Below are 20,242 nucleotides of genomic sequence, written 5' to 3' on the forward strand. Positions count from 1 at the left end.
CACTAAATACGCGCCCATAGAAAACAGTGCAAAATCAGCCGAAATAGCGCTGCCTGTTGACTCTCGTGAAGAGGTTGGCCTCCGTTTTTTCACTAGAAATTCAGGATTATGGCCAGAAGATCACTTTTCGTTTCAATTTCATGAAGATTAGCCACGAAAAAAAAATTTTTATTCGCCTTTGAACGAAGATACCGTGACCCCAAAATAGCAATAAAACTAAGCGCTCATTTCCGAATGTAACAGCCCGCTTCTATCCAAATTTTGCTCCGCAATTTGGGGCTTTTTGTGAAAGAAATACCCCGAACTGGAAACTATTAGTCCTAAATTTGGGATTGATAGAAATATTTCTATGACGCCTCCTGGTTATGGCCTGTCTTATTTTAAAAATCCCGTGGGATCACAAAATATAAATAAGCTCGTGCGAAGAATGACGATTATACAGACATAAATAGCCCAACGATTAGCACATCGTTAATTTACAATAGCGCCCTCTCTTGTCTGGGTTACAATGCACTCAAGGCAGAAAGAGCGCCTGCTAGTGAAACTTTTTTCACTCAAATTTAACTTTGTTTCTCCCGAATGATTAAGCTAATGATATAGCTGTTGAAATAGCAGAAATGAAATAAGAAAAGACGGCAGCGATAAAATTGACTAAAGCATCCGGTATGAGGGAATTTTTTTTGGGGGGGGGGTGGAACTTTCCACGGAGCCCCTCCTTCCTCCATGGCAAAACCAACCACGTTGTATACCGCATGCCTGATCGTCGTTCCTGCTTCACGTCGGCAAAGCTCAGAACTAGAGAAATAGTTGTAAGTTTGATTTCAGATTAAACTGACACGGAGATGTCTGTTGGTTGAACCACGGTTGAACGTGGTAAAATTTTATGAAGTAGCCACTAGGGAGATCACACGTTTGCATATCTAATGTCACACGGCATGCGAAATTTTATCAACAAACCCATTCAATAGACTTCCACAATGCCTTCCTCCATTTTCTGGCTTGACAATATCTGAGAGGATATATCTCTAAAAGAATAAACTCGTCCGTTACTACCACAATGGAACTAGCAGTTGAATAAGAAATTAGTAAAAGATTATTCTAATATAGAATTTGTTTAAGAAATGAATGTTTATCTTCATTTAATGTAACAATTTGCTCCTTATATCTCCCTGTGAATATTGTCAATTGATGCACCGCTGCATTCATTCATTCAATATGGAGTCCTGGGTGCTACGATGCGGCCGTCAACGGGGCTCACAGAAAATGAAAACATTGCGAAGAATCGTTCATATTTTGGTGCTTTTGCTCTCTGTGTCCGGATGTCAGGCCACTACTCACTGGTTGGTCACGGAAGAAGGTCTGATAACTCAACAGGTGAGTTATGAATAAACGGAGAACCAACCGCCCGATTGGCCCTCGATCGACTCTGTACTAGTACTAGGCCTAGCACTAATTGAAGTACTACTAAATTAGTACTAGTACATGTATGTACGAGTAGTATAGTGTTACAGATTAGCCTAGGCCTACTTCACCTACTCTAGAAACTCCTTGCGACTGCAGGGAGGATCAAACGATTCAACACCTACACCTTTTGGTCGTGGCCTGCCCCCTTGTACCAGAACCGTGCTCTGTCAGTGATCTGGAGGTTTTCAACAACAGAGCCAGATCCTGCTTTCAGCACTGGACTGGAGGACTTGTGTAGTGACTCGAGAAGAACTAGACCTACTCTAGGATTTTGTGCAGGCCTAAGTAATAGGCCTATACATGCTATTATGACAAACTGAGTGACAAGTATTGTGCAGAACTTACCCACGGACAGTCACTACACTGAGAGTGAGCTGAGTACTGTCTAGTATTATCCTGTTTATTGAATTTGAAATAAAAGCTGTATTTACATTGAGTGTTTTCTCGACACTGAAGGGTTTGTCGAGTTCCTCACGGTTCTTTTCAGAACCATACAGACTCACAAAAGAGATCGTATCCTTGCATGGTGCTACCGCAAGCTTTCCACCTTAGTTGTCTGTCACCATGAATAGCTTGAAATCCCATATGACTGACCAAGTACTCACGTGGGAAAGAGTTCCATAAACGGACTACACTTATTTTCCCTTAAAATGTTATAACAGCCGTTACAAAGTGATAACATGTCCTAAAAAGTGAAATTTACCTCATCGCTAATACCACAGCATGATGGGTGATTTTGCACAAATATTGCCCCTTTTCCGGTTCCACGGTGCCTTTCTCGCATTATGATTTGGTAAAAAAGGTGTTTTCACCATGTGCTTAAATACAGTGGCCATTGCGCTTTTTTGCAAAGTCTGTCGGCAGATGAGACACTGCTTGACACCCTGTGCATGAACCCCATGAGGCTGGTCTGAAAAATTCTGTTAAAGTGAATAGCTTGTGTAGATGGCTAGGTTTACTGCAGGGAAAAATTAGTCGTGTCTGTATCCAACTTTAAACCATCAGTGACCATATTTAAACATGTTAAACTTATCATGTCGGTGCAGGCGAAATTTCACTTTGTAGTGACTGATTGTCAGTTTTCTATAACCACGCAGTTGTGGTGTTCCAGCTTTCATGGATTTAGTTTAGACCTGTATCATGGGGCATCCATCTTGCTTTTCTACCATTCAAAGCAAGGTAACCAAACTGAGGCTGGAAGGACAAATAGTCTGTTCCCTTTTATCAATACGTGAAGATGTCTTACTATTTCCAGTTGGTCTACAGGGAACAAGACAAAGATGGTGGCGTCAAGATAAATGTCTGTCTGCCTTGAACAAAAACACCCCCTTATTGGTTGAAACAGAGCCGTGGTGGTCGGGAGTGTTTATTTTTGTTGGTAGCTATGTGACCTCAACGCACACATTGCATAGTTGTTTGTGAACAAGCGAAGTGCAGGTCCTACCAAAAGAGCCTTCATTGCCAGGAAAATTGCGCCCTCTCTTGGTCGCGCTTGAGGCTCATAGCTGCAGCTTCCTTAAAACTCGTCTGCGCTGGGCACATTCACCTGACCGAACATTTTCTAAAATGACACTGATGCACACCTTTCCCACCAGCTCAACTCGCATTTCAACATCAAGGAGCCCCACAACTTCATCTCCTTCCTCAAGCAAGACCAGCGGGGCGCCAGCATGCGGGAACTGGAGCAAGAGCTGGAGCGCCAGAAGGCGGAGATCGAAGCCAACGAGGACAAGGACCTGGACTTGGAGCAGCGGTTCCTGAGGACGGACAGCGACTGCGTGGCAGCCCAGCAACCCCTGGCCCAGCAAAACCTCTACCCTACCGTGCTGATACCTCTGTACCTCAAGGGTATCAAGTAAGGCTCCCAAATTGCCACTGAGTTTGGGCCTCGGAGACCTGCTACATCTCAGCTTTGTCCACGGCCTCAACTTCGTTCCGGGGGCCTGCTTGGGGTAGGCCCAACTGCGTTGATGCTCAAATTTGCCCAGGGAGAAAGTCTTTGATGAGCACAAGAACGTGGCATGCCCAACTCCTCTCAAGTAGGCACTGGGCAGAAGTTGCAACAGTGGGCAAAGTTGGGGCGTAGCAGACTCCGTTTTCTGCTGTAACGATTAGCACCCTGTATCTATGGGAAATCCAACTTTGTCGCAGCCCCTGGCTGAACAGAATGTCTACCCTCGCAGTGCTGATACCCCGGTTCCTCACGAGTGTAAAAATGATTTTGGCACAGCAGAGATAATATGTCACTGGGTCTCTTACTAAACAGGGTTCCGTTCCCGCTGTTGACCCTGATTGTGAACAAAAGAGGGCGCTGTTCAGTTGTGCACCATTAGCGTGTTTAGGGTCCTTTGCTGTTCCGATGCGCCATCCACTGTTTATATAATCCACGCACACCAGGAAACGCACAGTTAGATACATGTAACATCCAATGGTGCTTCAATTTTGGCGGTCTTTTTTTCTCCTTTTTTTAATATGCGGGGCACTTGGCCCATGAGTACAACACGTGCAACTCTTCAAGTTCACGTAAGGATCATATGTGTGTGTGTGTGTGTGATTGCGCCCAGGGCTAAAGGCTTGTTGGATGCCTCCAGTTCTTCAGAAAGCGGCAGAAATGTGCAGCCCAACTGCACCAAAATGTTGTCCTTGCCGTTCAGCGTGCACGCTTACGATCATCTGCAGGTAAAGGAAAAATACTTACTATTCTTAGTATATTATTAGTATACTTATAATGTACTAGTATACTTATATAGGTAAAGAGAAAATATAACAGTAATAGTGTATTTCTATACTTAACCCGAGAGACAGCTCAAGATCTCGACTGTGACAAAATATACGCGACTAAACCGGGCCAACTTTTTAAATTTATTTCAGATGTAATGCTCTCAAGACAATTGGCTTGAGGTCTTGGTTCAAAAGTTGTAGTAGAGTTTTGTTGAATCAGTTCTCTTCAAATGAATTCAACTGATTATAATACGAAGAATTCCGGGACACTGACATGTGTCGCACTCTAGAAGATAAAAATTGGCCACTCCTTTGTTCAGTAGGATTGGCGACAATAATGTAAGGAAACAGAGACTGCATTGATGTTTGCCTTGCCGCACCGTAGACTTACCTGTGTATTGCCCAATTAGTGTTGACTGGTTTTGTACGCGCACCTGCTGTTTTGTTATCTGTGTTGCGGGTTTTTGAAATGTGCTAAGTTTTACGATTCTCAGCGCTTCTACAATCTGGGCTTTCTTACTGCAGGGCGTTCAGGAGAGACATAGTTTGACCAACTTCGCGGAGGAGAACGTTTGGGACCAGTTGAAGGGCGTCGGTTCGGAGGGACAGACCGGCCGCTTGCTGTACAGGGCCCTCAGAGAGGTGACTGAGGACCTCAGTCCTAACAGAGCCCATCAAAGTCCAACAGTTGGTCCGACACACCTTCTGTGGACCCGAAAGCGAAATGGGTCCTCGGAATGCAGGTTGTGTGAACCTTGTGTGGACCGAGCCAGGTCCACAGAAGGTTAATCCCTTATCTGAAAAAAAAAAGTCGGTGGGGTTGTCTCGGTAAAGTCAAAATCTAGCGTAACGGAGAATTTGTGGTGTGAGACAAATGGGTATATTCTCCAGGTTTTCAACGTAAAACAAAAGAAAGTCCACAGTTGATGTGTGATGTAAACTTTCATTCATTGAGTTGTTAGGTATTTTTGTAAAGTTAACACTTAAATAGAGAAACCTTGCCAGAGCAGGATTTGAACCCAAACTGCCACAGTACCATATCATTGCTCTACCCACCGAGCCACTCGGTACCCGTCTTCCAAGTTGGCACCGTCTTCACTGAGAGCGTTCCAGTCACAAGTTCTTATCTACTAGGGTCATGTACTAATCGACCACTCTAGCTCTGTCAGTTTTTTGTCGGATGTCTCCTTTATTCGCACTCGCCGTTTCAAGTTGGAGGGAAAACTTGGACGATTTGCTGTACTTTTATTGATGTGCAGAATAAAACGTCCTGGGAGCTGTACACGATGGCCACTTTCTACTGGCGCGCCGTGGGCAACTCGCTGCAGGTGATTGAGTGCGGACGACGGGCGCTGCACTTCGCACCGCAGTAAGTAGATGTGGCCACTATTGGAGAGCCATTTAGCCAGGAAAAAATATTTGCTTGGCAAATACAGGGTCACCTGCCAAAAAGGCACGGTTTGTGTAGTGCTGTTGCCTGGTACTCTGCCAAGCAGAATTTCTGGAATGTTTCTGAAGATTCCAAAATCTGTGAAACTGATGGTTTGCGAGTTCGAATGAAATGAGTAAGTTCAGTTTCCAACAGCGCATGCCCAAAATGATGTGCGTTTGCGGTCATACAAGATACGAGAGGTTGTCCTAATCAGTGTGGCTGTATGCCGACTCGCACGCACTGACCATGCATCCCACATGCTTTCTTCTCGAGTGACCTTGCCATTTTTTGAAATGCCACATTGACTTGCCTGCCGGTGTTTGTATCGTTTGTCCGTGTGTGATGGTTGACGTTTCGGCTTCTGTCCCACAGCAAAGACAAGAACGCTGCCTTGGTCAACATGGCCAGCGTGCTTCACCGTAACCAACACTCGGCCTCGGCGGTGGTCCTGGCCCAGGCAGCGCTGGAGTCCGGCCAGGAGGTGGCCAATCTCCACGTCCTGCTGGGCTGCATGTATGCGGTGAGTTCCCCCAAGCTGTCCTTTAACAGGCTGTGTCCGAACGTTACGGCTATGGCTGGCCATAATGAGTGCACTAGCCACTGGCTTGTGGCTGTAGCCACTTTCCAGTGACATGTGTTTTAGACGTAGCCACAGCCAGTTGATTCTGACTCAGCCTCAGGCTAAGCCTGCTTTGGTCTCCCTACAGCCGAAACTGATCCCAAGAACTTGATTTTTTCTTCTGTCTGTGTTTATTTAAGTGAGCCATTTATCTTAACCCTAACTACCCCAAACCTGCCATGCTCGAACAGCAGGTTTTGGCAGGTTTGGTACCGCACCTGAGGAACTTGTTGTTGAATTTTGTGAGACTTGGGATGAAAGGCCCAGGGAGATGGTGTTGGATTCTGTGTGAGTTGGGACACACACGGGTCACTGTGTGCAGTGTCTGGCTTGCTGTACCAATTGTCGGACTACGCTTGATTTTGTCAGGTTTAGTACTGTTCAGTGCAAGTCATCCTATATTGCATAGACCCATCCATACCATATCACTTGAACTCCAACGGGCTCATTCTGTTGGAGTTTATCAGGTTTGGTACACTAACCTGCATGTACAAGTACATAGACAAGTACATGAACCTGTTGGATTTTGTGGGGTTCAGTATGCTTCCTAGTGCAGGAGCCTAGGGGGTTAGGGTTATAGTACTCCTGATACTAGGCCCGCACTCGAAATCTCCTTAAAGCGACTCTTCAGGACCGTACAACTTCAAACCAAAACTTGAAATGTTGCACTGTTCAGATACTAAAATCTCGTTTCATCTTGACCCCTGCTCCAGACCGTGGGAGAGTATGACCAGTCGGTCCACCACTTTCAGCAAGCGATCAACTCGGGACTGTCGGAGACCTGTTGGCCCCAGCAACGCATCCACGCCGTGCGATGCCACCAAAAGCTGGAGCAGGCCTTGGAAGCTCAGCACGTGTAAGCAGATAATTTGATCAATTTTCAATCGATGATTTTGGATCGAGGATGGACAGCAAAAGACCACGGGGCCCTTCAAGGCAAACCAGTTGGAGGCTCTCAAGAACAAAAAGTCCTGCAGAGGGAAATTTGGCGTTAACAGAACTTACAGGCTGACTTCTCTAACAAGAAAGCAAATTTAACCCGAAAACTGAATTTCAAGGCGCCACAGCCCGTCGTCTTGACGGGAAACAGCAATGTAAGGCCTGGATGCAAACTACAAAGACGACCTGAAGATGAGTTCATATCTGTGGCTTGTTGATTGCATGCTCAACTATATTTCTCGCCAAGCAAATATTAACTGAAAAGTTCTTTTAACTTAATACACTTTGCCTGCAACTTTCACTTATAACAAGTTTTCGCGGAGCCAAAGTGCTACATTTCTGAGTAAGTTCGCGGAAATCGCCCTCTTGCTCATGGCAAAGTGAGTGACGTCAATTTCGGTTGCAGCTGAATTTCCTGGCCGTGGCTGGCATTAACACAAATTTGTGGGAAATTGAAGCCAGCGGCTTCCATAGGCCTTTATTACGATGTTGCCATGTTTGTCTTGTTTCCCGTAGACCCGTTGGCTATAGTAATACCACTTCACATATTGATAAAAGGGAACAGACTCTGTTTCCTTCCAGCCTCAGTTTGGTTACATTGCTTTGAATGGAAGAGAAGAAACATGGCTGCCCCGTGATAGAGGTGCTTAGGCACACTTGTTGAGTCAGCCGTAGCCGAGTAAAACTCACGTCACGGTCTCTCGCCCTGTCAGGTCCCTGCAGCGCACTCTGTCAGAGCTACAGGACTACAAGTCCAAGCAGGACGAGTTCGAGCAGACCCAGAAGGTGATGAGGATCGCCCAGCGCCGGTCCGAGGACCAGTTCGAGTCCAACCTCAGCTACCACCGGCACCGACTCATGCGGGGCATGGGTGAGGTCTTGTGTAACCCCCCCTGCTTCCAACTCTCCCCCCCAATCAAGTGTTTGCTATTAGGGTTCTCCTGTATCTTCCAAAATCAGCCACAGAACATAAGAATCTAGTGCCACATTCTTCCAACTTTATTGGTAACTCTCCAGGATTTGTAAACTTCGCCAGGAACTTTTTGTAAGATTTTGTAGGATTAAGGAAGGATACAGCTTGGCTTCCATCACTTTAAATAAGTATCTTCCCCACACTGTTAAAATCTACAGGATTGTCTGTCAGACATTATAATCAAGGAGGTGCATTGCAGCCTCAGTTACTCTAAATGGAACTTAAAGCTTCGGTTGGATTTTTGAAATATCATGGGAAGGTTAGGATTCCTCCATCAGACCTCCCTCTGCACTTAAAAAGTGAAGGAAAGTGGCCATGCTAATATAGCAGGGTCCCGTAATAACTACATTTCACCCGTAACCAGCTGAAATGCACTTTTAAAAAAATGTCACAATAACAAACGGAATCCCTTGAAAAGCAATGAACTGTCCTACCCCGTCCCTTCCATGTTATTATCAGCTTATCACTGTTACCACCCTTCCCAGTTGACAACCCTCACTGCGAGGTGACGGACATCGAAGACGGCCCCCAGTTCGTCATGTGCACCCAGGGTACACCGCCGGATCTCACCATCTTTGGAATACCCCTTCAACAAGAAGAGGTTAGTGTGTCGTCGTCTTCGATACGGTGACTCAGCATCTGAGTAGTTCAAAGAATTCCAATATGATCTTCGATATGTTGTAGCAAAATATTTGAATAGTAGCAATATGTATGTAAACACAATTACGGTTAGCATTGACATGGGGCCAATTTCATAGAGCTGCTTAAGCACAGAATTTGCTTAAGCGCGATAAAACTTTGCTTAGTAAACAAAGGTTACCAGCTCAAACTCTATGTGATTGTCATGCTAACCGAAATACGGGTAAATACCATTCCATAACAATATGCGTCACTAGAAGTTTTGGCTGGTAACCTGATTTGTCAAGCAAGGTTTTTTTCACTCGTAAACAAATTTTTCGCTTAAGCAGCACTGTGAAATTGGCCTTGGTTAGTGGAAGACACGCAATAATATTGCTGTTTCTAAACAAATCCAAGGGATTTTATTGAATACTTCATCCATTTTTGATATGATAGTTTGATATTGACTATAGAGGCTTTGCGTGGTAGCCATCTTGCAGGGCAGTTCTGTTTTCCCACATGGAAACCTCCTTTGTTGCATACCCTGTGGAGCGAAAGCACTGGCCTGCAAGATGGCAGCCATGCAAACCCTCTATTGAGATGCATTAACTTTCAGTTTTGATGTTGCTTTATGTATTCCGTTTCTCCCCTTTTCCTGTCAAGGAGATAGAAGTTGTTGACACGTCAAGCATTCGCAACAACTGTATCCAACTGCCGAATGGGGTGAGTGAGCCGTGCCTAAAATGGGCATCCAGGGCTAAGGCTAAGTGGATTGTCGGCATGTTGACAAGTGGAGCACAGAATGACGTAGTGGGTCTGTGTCCCCTATGCCACGAGGCCGAGCGGTATACCGTACACAGACGGGCTTACATTGGTTTGTTCCATGAGCGCACGATAACGAATTTATCTTGAGGCAAACTTGACGCGCAGTGAATATGTTGATGGGGCCATAGAGTAAGTTAATATAGCTCTGTGATAGGGGCCTGTGTGCGTAAGCGCTCCGCCTTTGAATTGACGGTAAATTTTGCAGTTGCGCGTTTTACTTTTAGAGTAGAAACAGCGCATTGCGTTGAATTAGAATAGTGCATTACGTTGGGTTTGACATGGACTGCGCAACACAGTCATATGTCACACTGCATGTTGCCATGGATCAACCAATCAGAACTGAGAATTCAAGTTTGCCTGAAGATAAATATATTTGCAACCAGTGAAGACCTGGCCGTAGCCACAAAATTTGGTGGTGGCTCCAAATTTAACCATTCTGCAGTATACTTCACAGTCACTGGAGCGTTTCACCTTTTGCAGTTTATATTTACCCTCGAGAATTTGTGGAAAATTCTATCCTTTTTCAACAAAAGGCCGGTTTAGTCTGAATGCTGCCTCCGTGTTTTTAACCACAGGAAGAGAGCTGCTTCAATCTGAGCGCTGGGCTCCGTCGCAACTCGGCCCGCCTCTTTAGCCCGGGCAGCGCCCCGACACCCCCCTGGAGCCGAGTGGACTGGCCCAGCGAGGAGGACTGCCGGAACGTGCCGCCCGAGCTGCCCGACTGGAGCAAGTATGCCCCGACGTACTTGCCGCCCGAAAACAAAGGGCTGAGGTACGTAAATCCGTCGACCACTCCGTCATCGGGAAGTTGACCTCAGCCAGAGCTATTGCAGTGCTTTTTCGTGTACCAGATGTAAAGATAACTTTCCTTCAAGTATCAAATGTTTACAGAGACAGTGCTTAATTTCATATTGCTTTGCAAAATTTTTGTGTTAAGCTGATCTTGACTGGTATCCAGTCGCAAGTACCTGTTTCTGTAATATAGTTGGCAGTAGCCACCCTCCTGGTAACCCGCTTTGGCTGAGAACCTGTACCAAGCAAACTTTCAGGCTTAACATGGTCAGCAAGCCCTCAGGCCGAGAAAACCGACAGGCTCAGCGGGTTCTTAAAAGTGGCTCCGCCGTTTCGGTTTTCACAGAGTGGCCCACCTGGTCAATGACAACCTGAACCTCTTCAAGGACGACGTCCACCCCTTGCCCTGGTTCCCGCCCGTCTGTGTGACGGCGGAGGAGCTAAAGGAGGGCAGCACGGCCATGGACTACGTCGGGAGTATTGCCGGCCGGGCCCACCTGCCTCTCACCGACACCATCAAGAGTCTCAGCCCGGTCAGTGGGAAGCCTTGTCCAAAAGTTATGGCTATGGCTATAAATAATGCATGCACCCATGGAAGCCATTGGCTTGTGGCTTTAGCCACTTCCCATAGACTTGTGTGTTACTCCCAGCCACAGCCAGTTGAATTGGACACGGCTTAACTCAAATAGTCACAGTAGTCCATGGGTGATTTCCAAATCTCATCTGCATCTCAGGCTTGAAGCTTTAGTCTCGTGAATTTAATCTGTCTTGATGGCACTCATGTGAACATAACTCCCTTTTCTGTAAACCCAAACATAAAATGGTCTCGTGCGAAGCCAAATGTTTTGGAGTGTTTTCGGTCTTTTCACTGCTTTCTGCATGTAGCAACTGCTGGCCTACATTGACAGCGACCAGGCGAGTGAGGAGGAGTTGTCCCAGCGCATCCTGACGGCATTTGAAGAGCCCAAGGTGAGGTCTGCTGGGGCCTGTCGGTTAGGCTGTCTGTCCGTCCGTCTGTTACCTTTCTTCTATGTCAATTACTTTTAATATCTGCTACCCGAGAACGAGAGGAAAGGGTTGCGTGATGTCATTTTGTAGAATGGCCAGTCCTTGCCAAAGGAGCTGGTGTATCATAGATAGTGTGGGGGGGGGTGGATTTGAGACACTCCCACGCCAACCTTTTGGGGGATCCTTGAAGACAGGTTGTTAGCTTTGCTGACTGTTTGAGAGAAATGCACACTCCACAAATGTTTCACTAGCGGAAAATCATGGGATTTTGCGTATTGAACAGTCTGCCAATGCTGTGGTTAATTGTCGTTTTCAAGATATGAGTTAATACGTGTCGCGTGTTCACCTTTTAATTTTCTTGTAATGTCTGAGTTGAATTTATTCCACTGTACACATTCAGAGAGATATGTTGAAATGGCTGACCAGCCGAGTTCAGTGTTTGCATAGTCTGGACTATCGGAACATCTGAAGGTCTCGGTCTGCAATTTAGGAATCACATTTACGAATAAGATCTTTAATAACAGGTTTTTGTCCTTACACTGATGTATTTTCGTGACACTATGCTCAGTGTGTGACCAAGAGCCTTCAAAAAAATTCACAGGCTAACTTGCGTGGGACTCAAAGCAATGACTTCCTTCTTAGTGGTGCAGTCGTCTTCGCCACTTAACCTAGTAGGTCCGAGTCAGGTGTAGCAGCGGGTGCCGCGAACTATTTTTATAAGGGCTAGAACCTGTTACTTAAAATTAACACCTCCCCGACGCGGAGCACATCTTGACGCGAATGAGATCGTTCCGTCCCGACAGAATGTGGCGGAGAAGTGGCTGGTGTACAACCTGGCAGGTTTCTACTGGCTGGTGATCGGCAACAACTACCACGGGGTGGAGTGCCTGCGCCGGGCGCTGCACCGCTGCCCCGTGGAGTACGCCGACGTGCCACTGGTCAACGCGGCCGGCGTCTTGCTCAATGCCCGCCGGCCGGAAGATGCCGTACAGCTGCTGCGCATGGCCCTGGTGGTCAACAGTACGGAGGTGAGATATTTCTCCACTTCACCGTTTCCTTTTAATTTCAGAGCTTTTTGTTGTTTTAAGGAAGGAAATTGGCAACACGATTCAAATTGACAAACGTGCTTGACCGCATCTGCAGTCACGTCGCTTTGTAACAAACGTACCATCTGAAAAGTTTCATATTCAGGTGTAATGATCCAAGTCACCAGGTCCAACATCTCTCTACCATACTCGTGGTAACATTTATTAACAGCATTGGAGCTAGAAATGTCTCTCCTCAGAGTTTCCCACTTTTCCAACTTTCGTGAAGGAAGGAGAAGGGCAAGAATTTTTTTTCCCAAGGGCAACATTGTTTGAAAATGTCTTTTGAAAATTTTGTTTTTAAGCTCTACCAGATGACTTTCAGTTTGAGAGTCATCCCGTTCATCTTCCAGTAAAACCAGGAAACAAGATGGCCGTGTTCAGATTCGGCTGAGTCTACATGTTGTGTCTAGAGCTAGGTCTAGGCCATTGCCAGTAGCAAATACACGAGACACACACTGATGATGAACACGGCCACAGCCCCAAATGTCCACTTGGATCGTGCTTTAATCAGTTGACATGCAGTGATTGAGTTTGTTTTTTTGTTTCATTGTCACTTCCATCAGCCAATCACGCACTTCGTTTTGGCCAATGCCCTGGCGGCCAGCAGCAACCTGGAGGCCGCGGCCAACGAGTTTGTGGTGGCCCTGACCCTCGACCCCAAGGATCAGTACCTCAACACCCTGAGGCAGCTCAAGTGTTTCCGGAAGCGGGAGGTACGGAGATTATTTTTACAATTTCAACTTTTTGTTCAAGTGACTGCCTATCCATCTGGTCAATAATTATCTTGTCTCTAAAACCTACTTTTTTTCCCCCTTTCACGTTAGGAAATGACCGCCCAGCAGACAGAGGGGGAAGAGGTCGGGGCCGGGGGTCAGAGGTTACAGCAACGCCAGAGCCGTACGGTGTGCTCCACCGACCGCAACGGGGAGAGGCAGTGCCAGACCGAGACCCGCACCAGGGAGTTTGTGCCGCGGGAGTCGGGGGACTGCACCAGGGGAGATACGAACTGTGACACTGGGGAAAAGCTGCAGAACGGGAAGGCTTACAAGGCAGCCGGTAGGCTGGAGTCTTCTGCTGTTTCCTGAGATATCTTTTATTAGACTTTGAATTGAGAGGAATACCGTGCCTTGTGCACCTGTTCACATTATTTAAACTGCAGATCCTAAGACAAAAAGTACAGAAACACCCAGTTTTTACAAGCTTGCTTACAATGCTGGTTATACGGTGTTATGAATAAACATGGGGGGAAAACTCCTTAATTCAAACCTAGTGTATCTCCTACGCTAAGTAAATCTTTGGAAATAGTTTGATTGTGGTATATCTGCTACATCTGACTGCCCAACCTGCCGACCTTGGCAAGCTGAGTGATCAAGTGGTTAAGACGTCTGCACCAGGAAGCAGGAGGTTGTGGGTTCGAGTCCCGCCCGAGTAAGCTTGTAAATTTTTGCGCACGTTTTTGGACAACATTCGTGAATAAACATCAGTGTGAAGGCAAAACCCACAATGAAAAAAAAAAGGGGAAAAAAAGAACGACCTAAGGAATAAAATCATTGAAAAAACCCTAACACCCAAGATGTGGACCCAATGAATATTCTTGAATGAAAGGCAAGGTGCGATTTGAACTTGGATTGTCTTCCCCAGGAACTCCGCTGCGCGACGCCCAGGCGGCGGTCAGAGACGAAGATGGCAGCTCTTTTGGCGTCGGCACGATAACCCATCACCCTGGGAATACTGACTCGTCACAAACGGTCACCATGCACAGGGGCTTACGACCGGGCGAAACGGTGAGTTTGCCTGATTGGAAAAACACTTATGACAGTTATTGTGTTCACAAGAATTTATGCCAAAGCATCATGTTTTTCAAGCCCTCAATCTAGACGTACTCTTACGGTCATTTGTACATTTAACACTTAGTTGAGACTTGGCCATTAATACTGGTGCATAGAGATATCTTGTATTAGTGAAAAGCTAATTAAAAAAACATTTCGAGCCAAAATCGGTAATTACCTCAGCAAATATTCAAGATTTTTTCTTGTGCTTTGTATGTCCCATGTGGAATGTGTGTTTATAATTCTAATTTGTTTCCGCAACAGTTGAGGTTGAATTCTGAGGACGGGGAGGTCAAGGACGGAGAGACTGTACCGCCCCCAGCGTCGGGGCCCAACGTTCCTGCTGCCAAGACCACGCAGGTCGTGGGTGAGTTCAGATTGGAACTGTGCGCCGTGCGAGGATGAAACTGTGGGTATTTTTCTTAAGTTCGTGAGGACTTGCAAAGTGAGTGTGTAGATCAACATTTGAATCGTGTTTTCTTTAGACGTGAGCGACTTGAATAACCTGACCAGACTGCCCTGGCCCACGCTGCAGGATTGCGAGCTCTACAAGAAGGTCAACCTGAACATGTTCTACACCACCTGGGTCTCCGTCACCGCCAAAAATGTCAGGTACAGGCTCGGACGAGTTCCCCTATTTGTATGGCTTGGTCCGTCGTTACTCATTCCTGAGTAACTGATACTCTTCCCCATTCCCTCGTCCAGAATCGAGGAGCACATTGACTTCCAGGCCAAGCTGCCCGGCAAGCCGCTGGTGCCGGTCTGCGGGGCGGAGGTGGGCGCCAGCATGCACACCCTGGACCACCTGGCAGGCATGGCTGGCCGGGAGAGCCTGCAGTACACGGCCGAGCAGGGGCTGGACGAGGCCCTGGAGTACCTGCGGTCAGAGGACGTGGCCATGTCCATCAGCGTGGCGGGGACCAGGATCGCGATGGCTCTCCAGAAGGTGGGCGCCGAGTTTGACTCCGATGGTTGGTTGGTGGGGTTTTATTATAGTCAATGTAGGAGGAAAGACAGTCTTAGGATATGTCTGAATTACCAGGCTACGGCTAGAAATAACATGCATGCCTGTGGAAGCCGTAAGCCAGCAGTTTCATGCATTTCCCATAGATACATGTAATATGCTAAGCCATAGCCAGGTGATTTAGATATTGCCCCAGTTACGACGCTCAAGGAAAGGCTTGTGTCGGCACTTCATAAGGAGGCATCCATATTGGAAGTGTCTGATGAGAAACCTGGGTTGGGGGTCAGTGGATATTACAATCTGTTTGAGTGACTTTAGTAACGGAGATCATAGTTATATGATGTTGGAGAAAGATCAGATTGACCTCTAACAGATGACTTGTTGGGTTTGGAGACTTACGGTTTGTCATCAGTTTTAGAAAAGTGACATGGATTTCTAGTCGATATCTTTTTGAGGTAATAAGGTTTCTTTCCTGTTTTAGAATTCCACATCCTGGGTGCTGACTAATCTGGCAGCTGTGTATTGGCGGCGAGCAGGCAACGCCGTGAATGCCCTGAACTGCCTCCGGGTGGCGCTTCACCACTCGGACCACAAAGTCAAGGTATGCCGTCATTCACCATTGAATTTGACATCGAAAACTTGCGTTAGATTTCTTTTTCCATTTTTTTTCTCTCTCAAAGCTGGGTCAGAGTTGATTAAATGGTAATATTGAGATTGTTTGGATGGTCCTCTTGTCAGTCGCATAACTGAGGTGAAATTCCGAGTCGGAACCTCAGAATACACTTTTTAAAAGGAAGACCGAAGGCGAATTAACAGTCGTTCGTGAGTTTTCCTTTTCAACTTTTGAAATGGGGGGGGGGAAGGAGCAAATGGACTTCCCCTGGGGTGGGGGCACATACCCCTATAGTTACACCACTGCTCATTGTTCATCCGACCCTCTCTTACCAGGACCTTGCCCTCATCAGCATAGCCAACATATTCCACCGTTCCGGCCTGATCGACGACGGGATCACGGTGGCCCAGATGGCGTGGGAGATCTCCAGAGAGTTTGTGCTCTGTCAGTTCACCCTAGCCAACCTCTACGCCGCCAAGGTGAGTAGGGTTACTACGGAAGAAACAGGCGATGTTTGAGCGATGACCATTTCTCAACCACTGCTCAATTTGACTGGTATCCGGGATGTACTTTTAGCACGGGCTACCAGGGAAAAGTGACCGGTGGTCGATGAACGGCCGTGGCTTGAACTTTTCTTAAGGTGCACCAGCTGTGGATGTGTGAGGCAACACCCTTACTGTGGAGGTACCCATGATGGTGAGGTGAGAGTGGATTTTGACACGGCAAAACAACCTTGGTTGAATTACGCGCTTAATGCTTGTTTGCGACCTGTGCTTGAGTGGTACCACAAAAACATAAGTGCATTTTGGGGTCTCGTTAACGCACTCATCAATGTCCGTGCAAAAATATTTACGTCCCACAAATCAAGAAAGGAGGCCCTTTTTACAAAGATGCCGACCCTTGTTTCACACTGCGCATGGTGGCTTAGTGTGTTGTGCGTCACTGCTGTTGAAATGACAAAAAGGCTTTTGTGGTGGCCCCTGTGACCAAGTCTGATAAGTGACCATTATTTTGTTGACCAGTGGTGGATTTTAACTGGTAACCTATGCATAAAATATATTCGGGGTACCAGGCAAAATCGACCAATGGCTGATAACCGGTCACTGATAGAGATTGGCCTCTGCCTAGGGCCCGTATGAGTCAGTTCAGTATGTACAGTTTGCCCTTCTCTTCTGCCATCGACGCTCTCGTGAGGAAGGTCCACTCTCGTTCTTACCTGAGGTTTGGTCAGGGAAACCTCTGCAGTTGATGAGTTGATGAATTTCTTTTGTTCTCGCCTGACAGGGCCAGTTCAGTAAGGCCATCCAGCTGTACGAGTCTATGCTCATCGTCAATTCGTCCTTCGGCCCCGCCGAGGAGCGGCTCAAGACCATCAAGTGTGCCGTTCTGCAGATGACCAAGGGCAACCCAGCATCCATGCTGGGCAAGTGATGACTGAGGGATCAAATGTTGTTGTCAGTGCCGATAACCCAACTGGGAAAGCCGTCAGACTCACATTATTCCGAACCAACGAATAACTAAGTTGGTGCCACTTAATTACAACACACAGGCAAGGCCGCAAACCGGGTCATAGGACAGGTCACTAGTCAGGTCAAAGGGCAAGTCACTAGTCAGGTCACAAGTTGGCATGTTCCAAAAAACAGCTTGCTGTTCCTATTTCAAAGGTTAAAGGTCATCACCGGTGCCCACTGTTACAGTGAACGACCTCCTCACAAATACCTTAAATCTATTTTACAATGTTAAAGTCAAATTATTTTTCCCAGGTCAATATTTAGCCACAAAATGTTGAAATATAAATTTGTCAGTTCTGTTTTTCCATGGTAAGCATTCATGCCGTGTTTTTTGGAGTGTCATTTTGGCATCCGAGACAACTCCTTGGCATAGTGTAATGCAACTGTAGACGAGAGCTGAAATGCATTTAGTACTAGCTTTTTAACATGCCTAAAGGCCACTTCGTACTACAGGCGAATGTGAAAGTGACGGTAATTTGACATCACGAAAGATTTGGTGCTGAGTTTCTTCGCTGACGTCGAAATGTGTTGAACTTTTGCAAATTCGCAGCGCGAATATTTGAGCCTACGTCACAAATTCGCATTTGCGCTTGCTTTCGCTCTTAGTAGAGTCGGCCTTAACTCTCAGGCTGATTCCTGAGATGTGCTGAAACTTCATAGACTTTGCTGAATACCAAGCGAAGGCTACCAGGCAAAAGCCCTGTGTTTACCCCGCTAGTAACTGGTTTCCAGTTCAACGCATGTGCTTAGTACTGAAATTTGCCAAATGCCCAAACTATTTGCTTAGCAATAAAGAAAACAGGTTACCTGCCAAAGTACACTGTAATGTGTCGTGCATGTGACTGGTTCCCCGCCTTACAATGAGTAATGTTTTACTGCAGTTGTTATAAGTGCAGGAGGTGGTTTTTGTACCGTAAACTGATCATGCTATGTCCAACTGCATTGCACAAAACTCAGTACTGGCACTTAAGATGGCAGTAATGTCTGGCGATGCTAGAGGGGGCACTTTATTGACCAATCTCGAGAGCTGTTCATGGAGAGAGTTGCAACGTGAGCGCCTCAACTGTTGGAAGCAAAATGGTGGCTTATGCATCGATACACGTGGGCAATTAGCACACGACAGCCTCATGCTGTACTGCACAGACGATGAACAGCCATTTTGGTTCCAAAGTCTGAAGTTGGCACTACTCTCCTTATAAAAAGGGGCCACTTTCATAGAGCTGCTTAAAAGTACAAAATTTGCTTAAGCGCAAAAAAACCCTTGCTTAAAAAGCAAAGGTTACCAGCTCAAAATCTATGTGATTGTCATGCTAACCAAAAGACAGGTGAATGCCATTCCAAAACAATATGCGTCACAAGAAGTTTTGGCTGGTAACCTGATTTGTCAGGCAAAGTTCGTTCACACTTAAGCAAATTTTGTGCTTAAGCAGCTCTATGAAATTGGCCCCAGCTCTTCCAATTCCACGTCCCAGTTCAGCTGACAAAGCTCGAACTAATCATTTCTGAATGGCAGGACTTGGATGTGGAACAGTAGCTGCCGCAACAAATTCATTCAAATACCCCCCCAACAATGACAGTTGCTAGGTGACAAAGCGCCCTCTCTTGTTTACAAGCAGATACCACATAAATGCAATTCCCCTCCGCAGATGTATACACCGCCCTGTGGTGACTCAGAATGTAGATTTTTTTTTTGTAACATCTTTGTTGAGATTCACTTCTCAACTTAAGGGTTCTGTCCTGAGCCTTCTTCTTCCCACACTCTTATATTTGTGTCCGGAGAATAAGTGGGATTGGAAAAGTTGACTTAGCAATATAAAAAGTCACATATTTTTATTGTACATGTAACTTCTTTTGGAAGAGGTTTGGGCAGTTTGGGGCTGTTCAGGACCACTCCTCCATTTTTAGGCCGTTTTGCTGAGTTATATAGAAAATCATGAAAATTATTCCATTTCTTTGTTTGAATAATGTGCACAGATGACAAAAGTCTCACCTTTTTGGTATTTTAATTTCAACTTTTATTGTGTTTTTTTGTAATCAATATTTTAAAAAGGTGAACACTGTTTGAAACGGTTCAATCACCAAGTGATAAGATTTATTCTTTTGTTAAAAAGACTTCTATTTTGTATAACTTTATAGCAAAGTATTAAAAGATGTCACATTTTAATCATGTAAACCGTGTTGCAATTTTATTGTTGTCTACACATCCGACTTTATTGCATTTTGAAAAAGAACATTGATTCTTGGAACGATCCTGTGCAAACAATAACATTTGGGTTGCCCAGCCTGCGCGCCAAATCATTCAACATTTCCTGGTAGACTTCCTCTTTTTTACCCGGAATTTTGCCAACGATTCACCGCGGTTCTTGAAAATGCGCATCAAGCTTTGTTCGAAGTTTTTTTTTTAATTTTGCCGAAAATATCCTATAGTAAAAGTATAGCAGGTGTGCGTTCGTACACGCGACTATTATTCAAGGGTGAATGGATCACTGGATTTCGCTTATTGTTTCCCATTTCAGTCTCGTCCTTCGTGTTAGAAAAAAATTCAGTAGCGGTGCAGGGTGAGTAAATGGTAATAAATGTAGTTTAAATTCCAGATACGGGAGTCTCAGTTGCGTCTCTCAAACGAAACCGGATCTTTACTGCGTAAATAAAATGACAGCACTTAACTTGCTGCAGTCTGCACCGATTACAACCTCTACTTAACCGCCCTCAAATCTGAGCACAATCTCTTACGTGACATGAAGATAAAAAATATTTTTAACCTGAAAAATCCCAAGTCGCCACCCTCACCCCGACCAAAACTCCTATTGTGGATGTTTCTTCTTCTTTTTTTCTCGAAAAGTGGT

The 20,242-nt window shown here is 45.9% G+C and overlaps 1 protein-coding gene across 1 annotated transcript; it reads left to right on the forward strand.

Annotated features, from left to right (window-relative positions):
* Positions 1-1,191: 1,191 nt before the first annotated feature.
* On the forward strand, positions 1,192-19,569 carry ttc17 (tetratricopeptide repeat domain 17). The gene is made up of 23 exons (XM_022226995.2): positions 1,192-1,374; positions 3,060-3,319; positions 4,029-4,143; positions 4,711-4,827; positions 5,445-5,554; positions 5,990-6,137; positions 6,950-7,092; positions 7,889-8,046; positions 8,634-8,749; positions 9,430-9,489; positions 10,167-10,363; positions 10,730-10,916; positions 11,269-11,352; positions 12,195-12,419; positions 13,043-13,192; positions 13,304-13,535; positions 14,121-14,263; positions 14,573-14,675; positions 14,794-14,920; positions 15,014-15,254; positions 15,754-15,873; positions 16,221-16,364; positions 17,170-19,569. Exons 1-23 carry the CDS (start codon positions 1,216-1,218, stop codon positions 17,314-17,316), a joined length of 3,486 nt encoding a protein of 1,161 aa, XP_022082687.2. The 5' UTR covers positions 1,192-1,215; the 3' UTR covers positions 17,317-19,569.
* Positions 19,570-20,242: the final 673 nt, after the last annotated feature.

The sequence above is a fragment of the Acanthaster planci genome, linkage group LG20 (genome assembly GCF_054643075.1).
Source record: "Acanthaster planci isolate LZ-2023a linkage group LG20, COTS_SCS, whole genome shotgun sequence".
Lineage (NCBI taxonomy): Eukaryota > Metazoa > Echinodermata > Asteroidea > Valvatida > Acanthasteridae > Acanthaster > Acanthaster planci.

Excerpts from the sequence above, each read along its gene's own strand:
- ttc17 (XM_022226995.2), top strand. The coding sequence starts at position 1,216 with ATGGAGTCCTGGGTGCTACGATGCGGCCGTCAACGGGGCTCACAGAAA. Across the intron at positions 1,375-3,059 it reads AAGGTCTGATAACTCAACAG|CTCAACTCGCATTTCAACAT; the intron begins GTGAGTTATGAA and ends CTTTCCCACCAG. Across the intron at positions 3,320-4,028 it reads CTGTACCTCAAGGGTATCAA|GGCTAAAGGCTTGTTGGATG; the intron begins GTAAGGCTCCCA and ends GATTGCGCCCAG.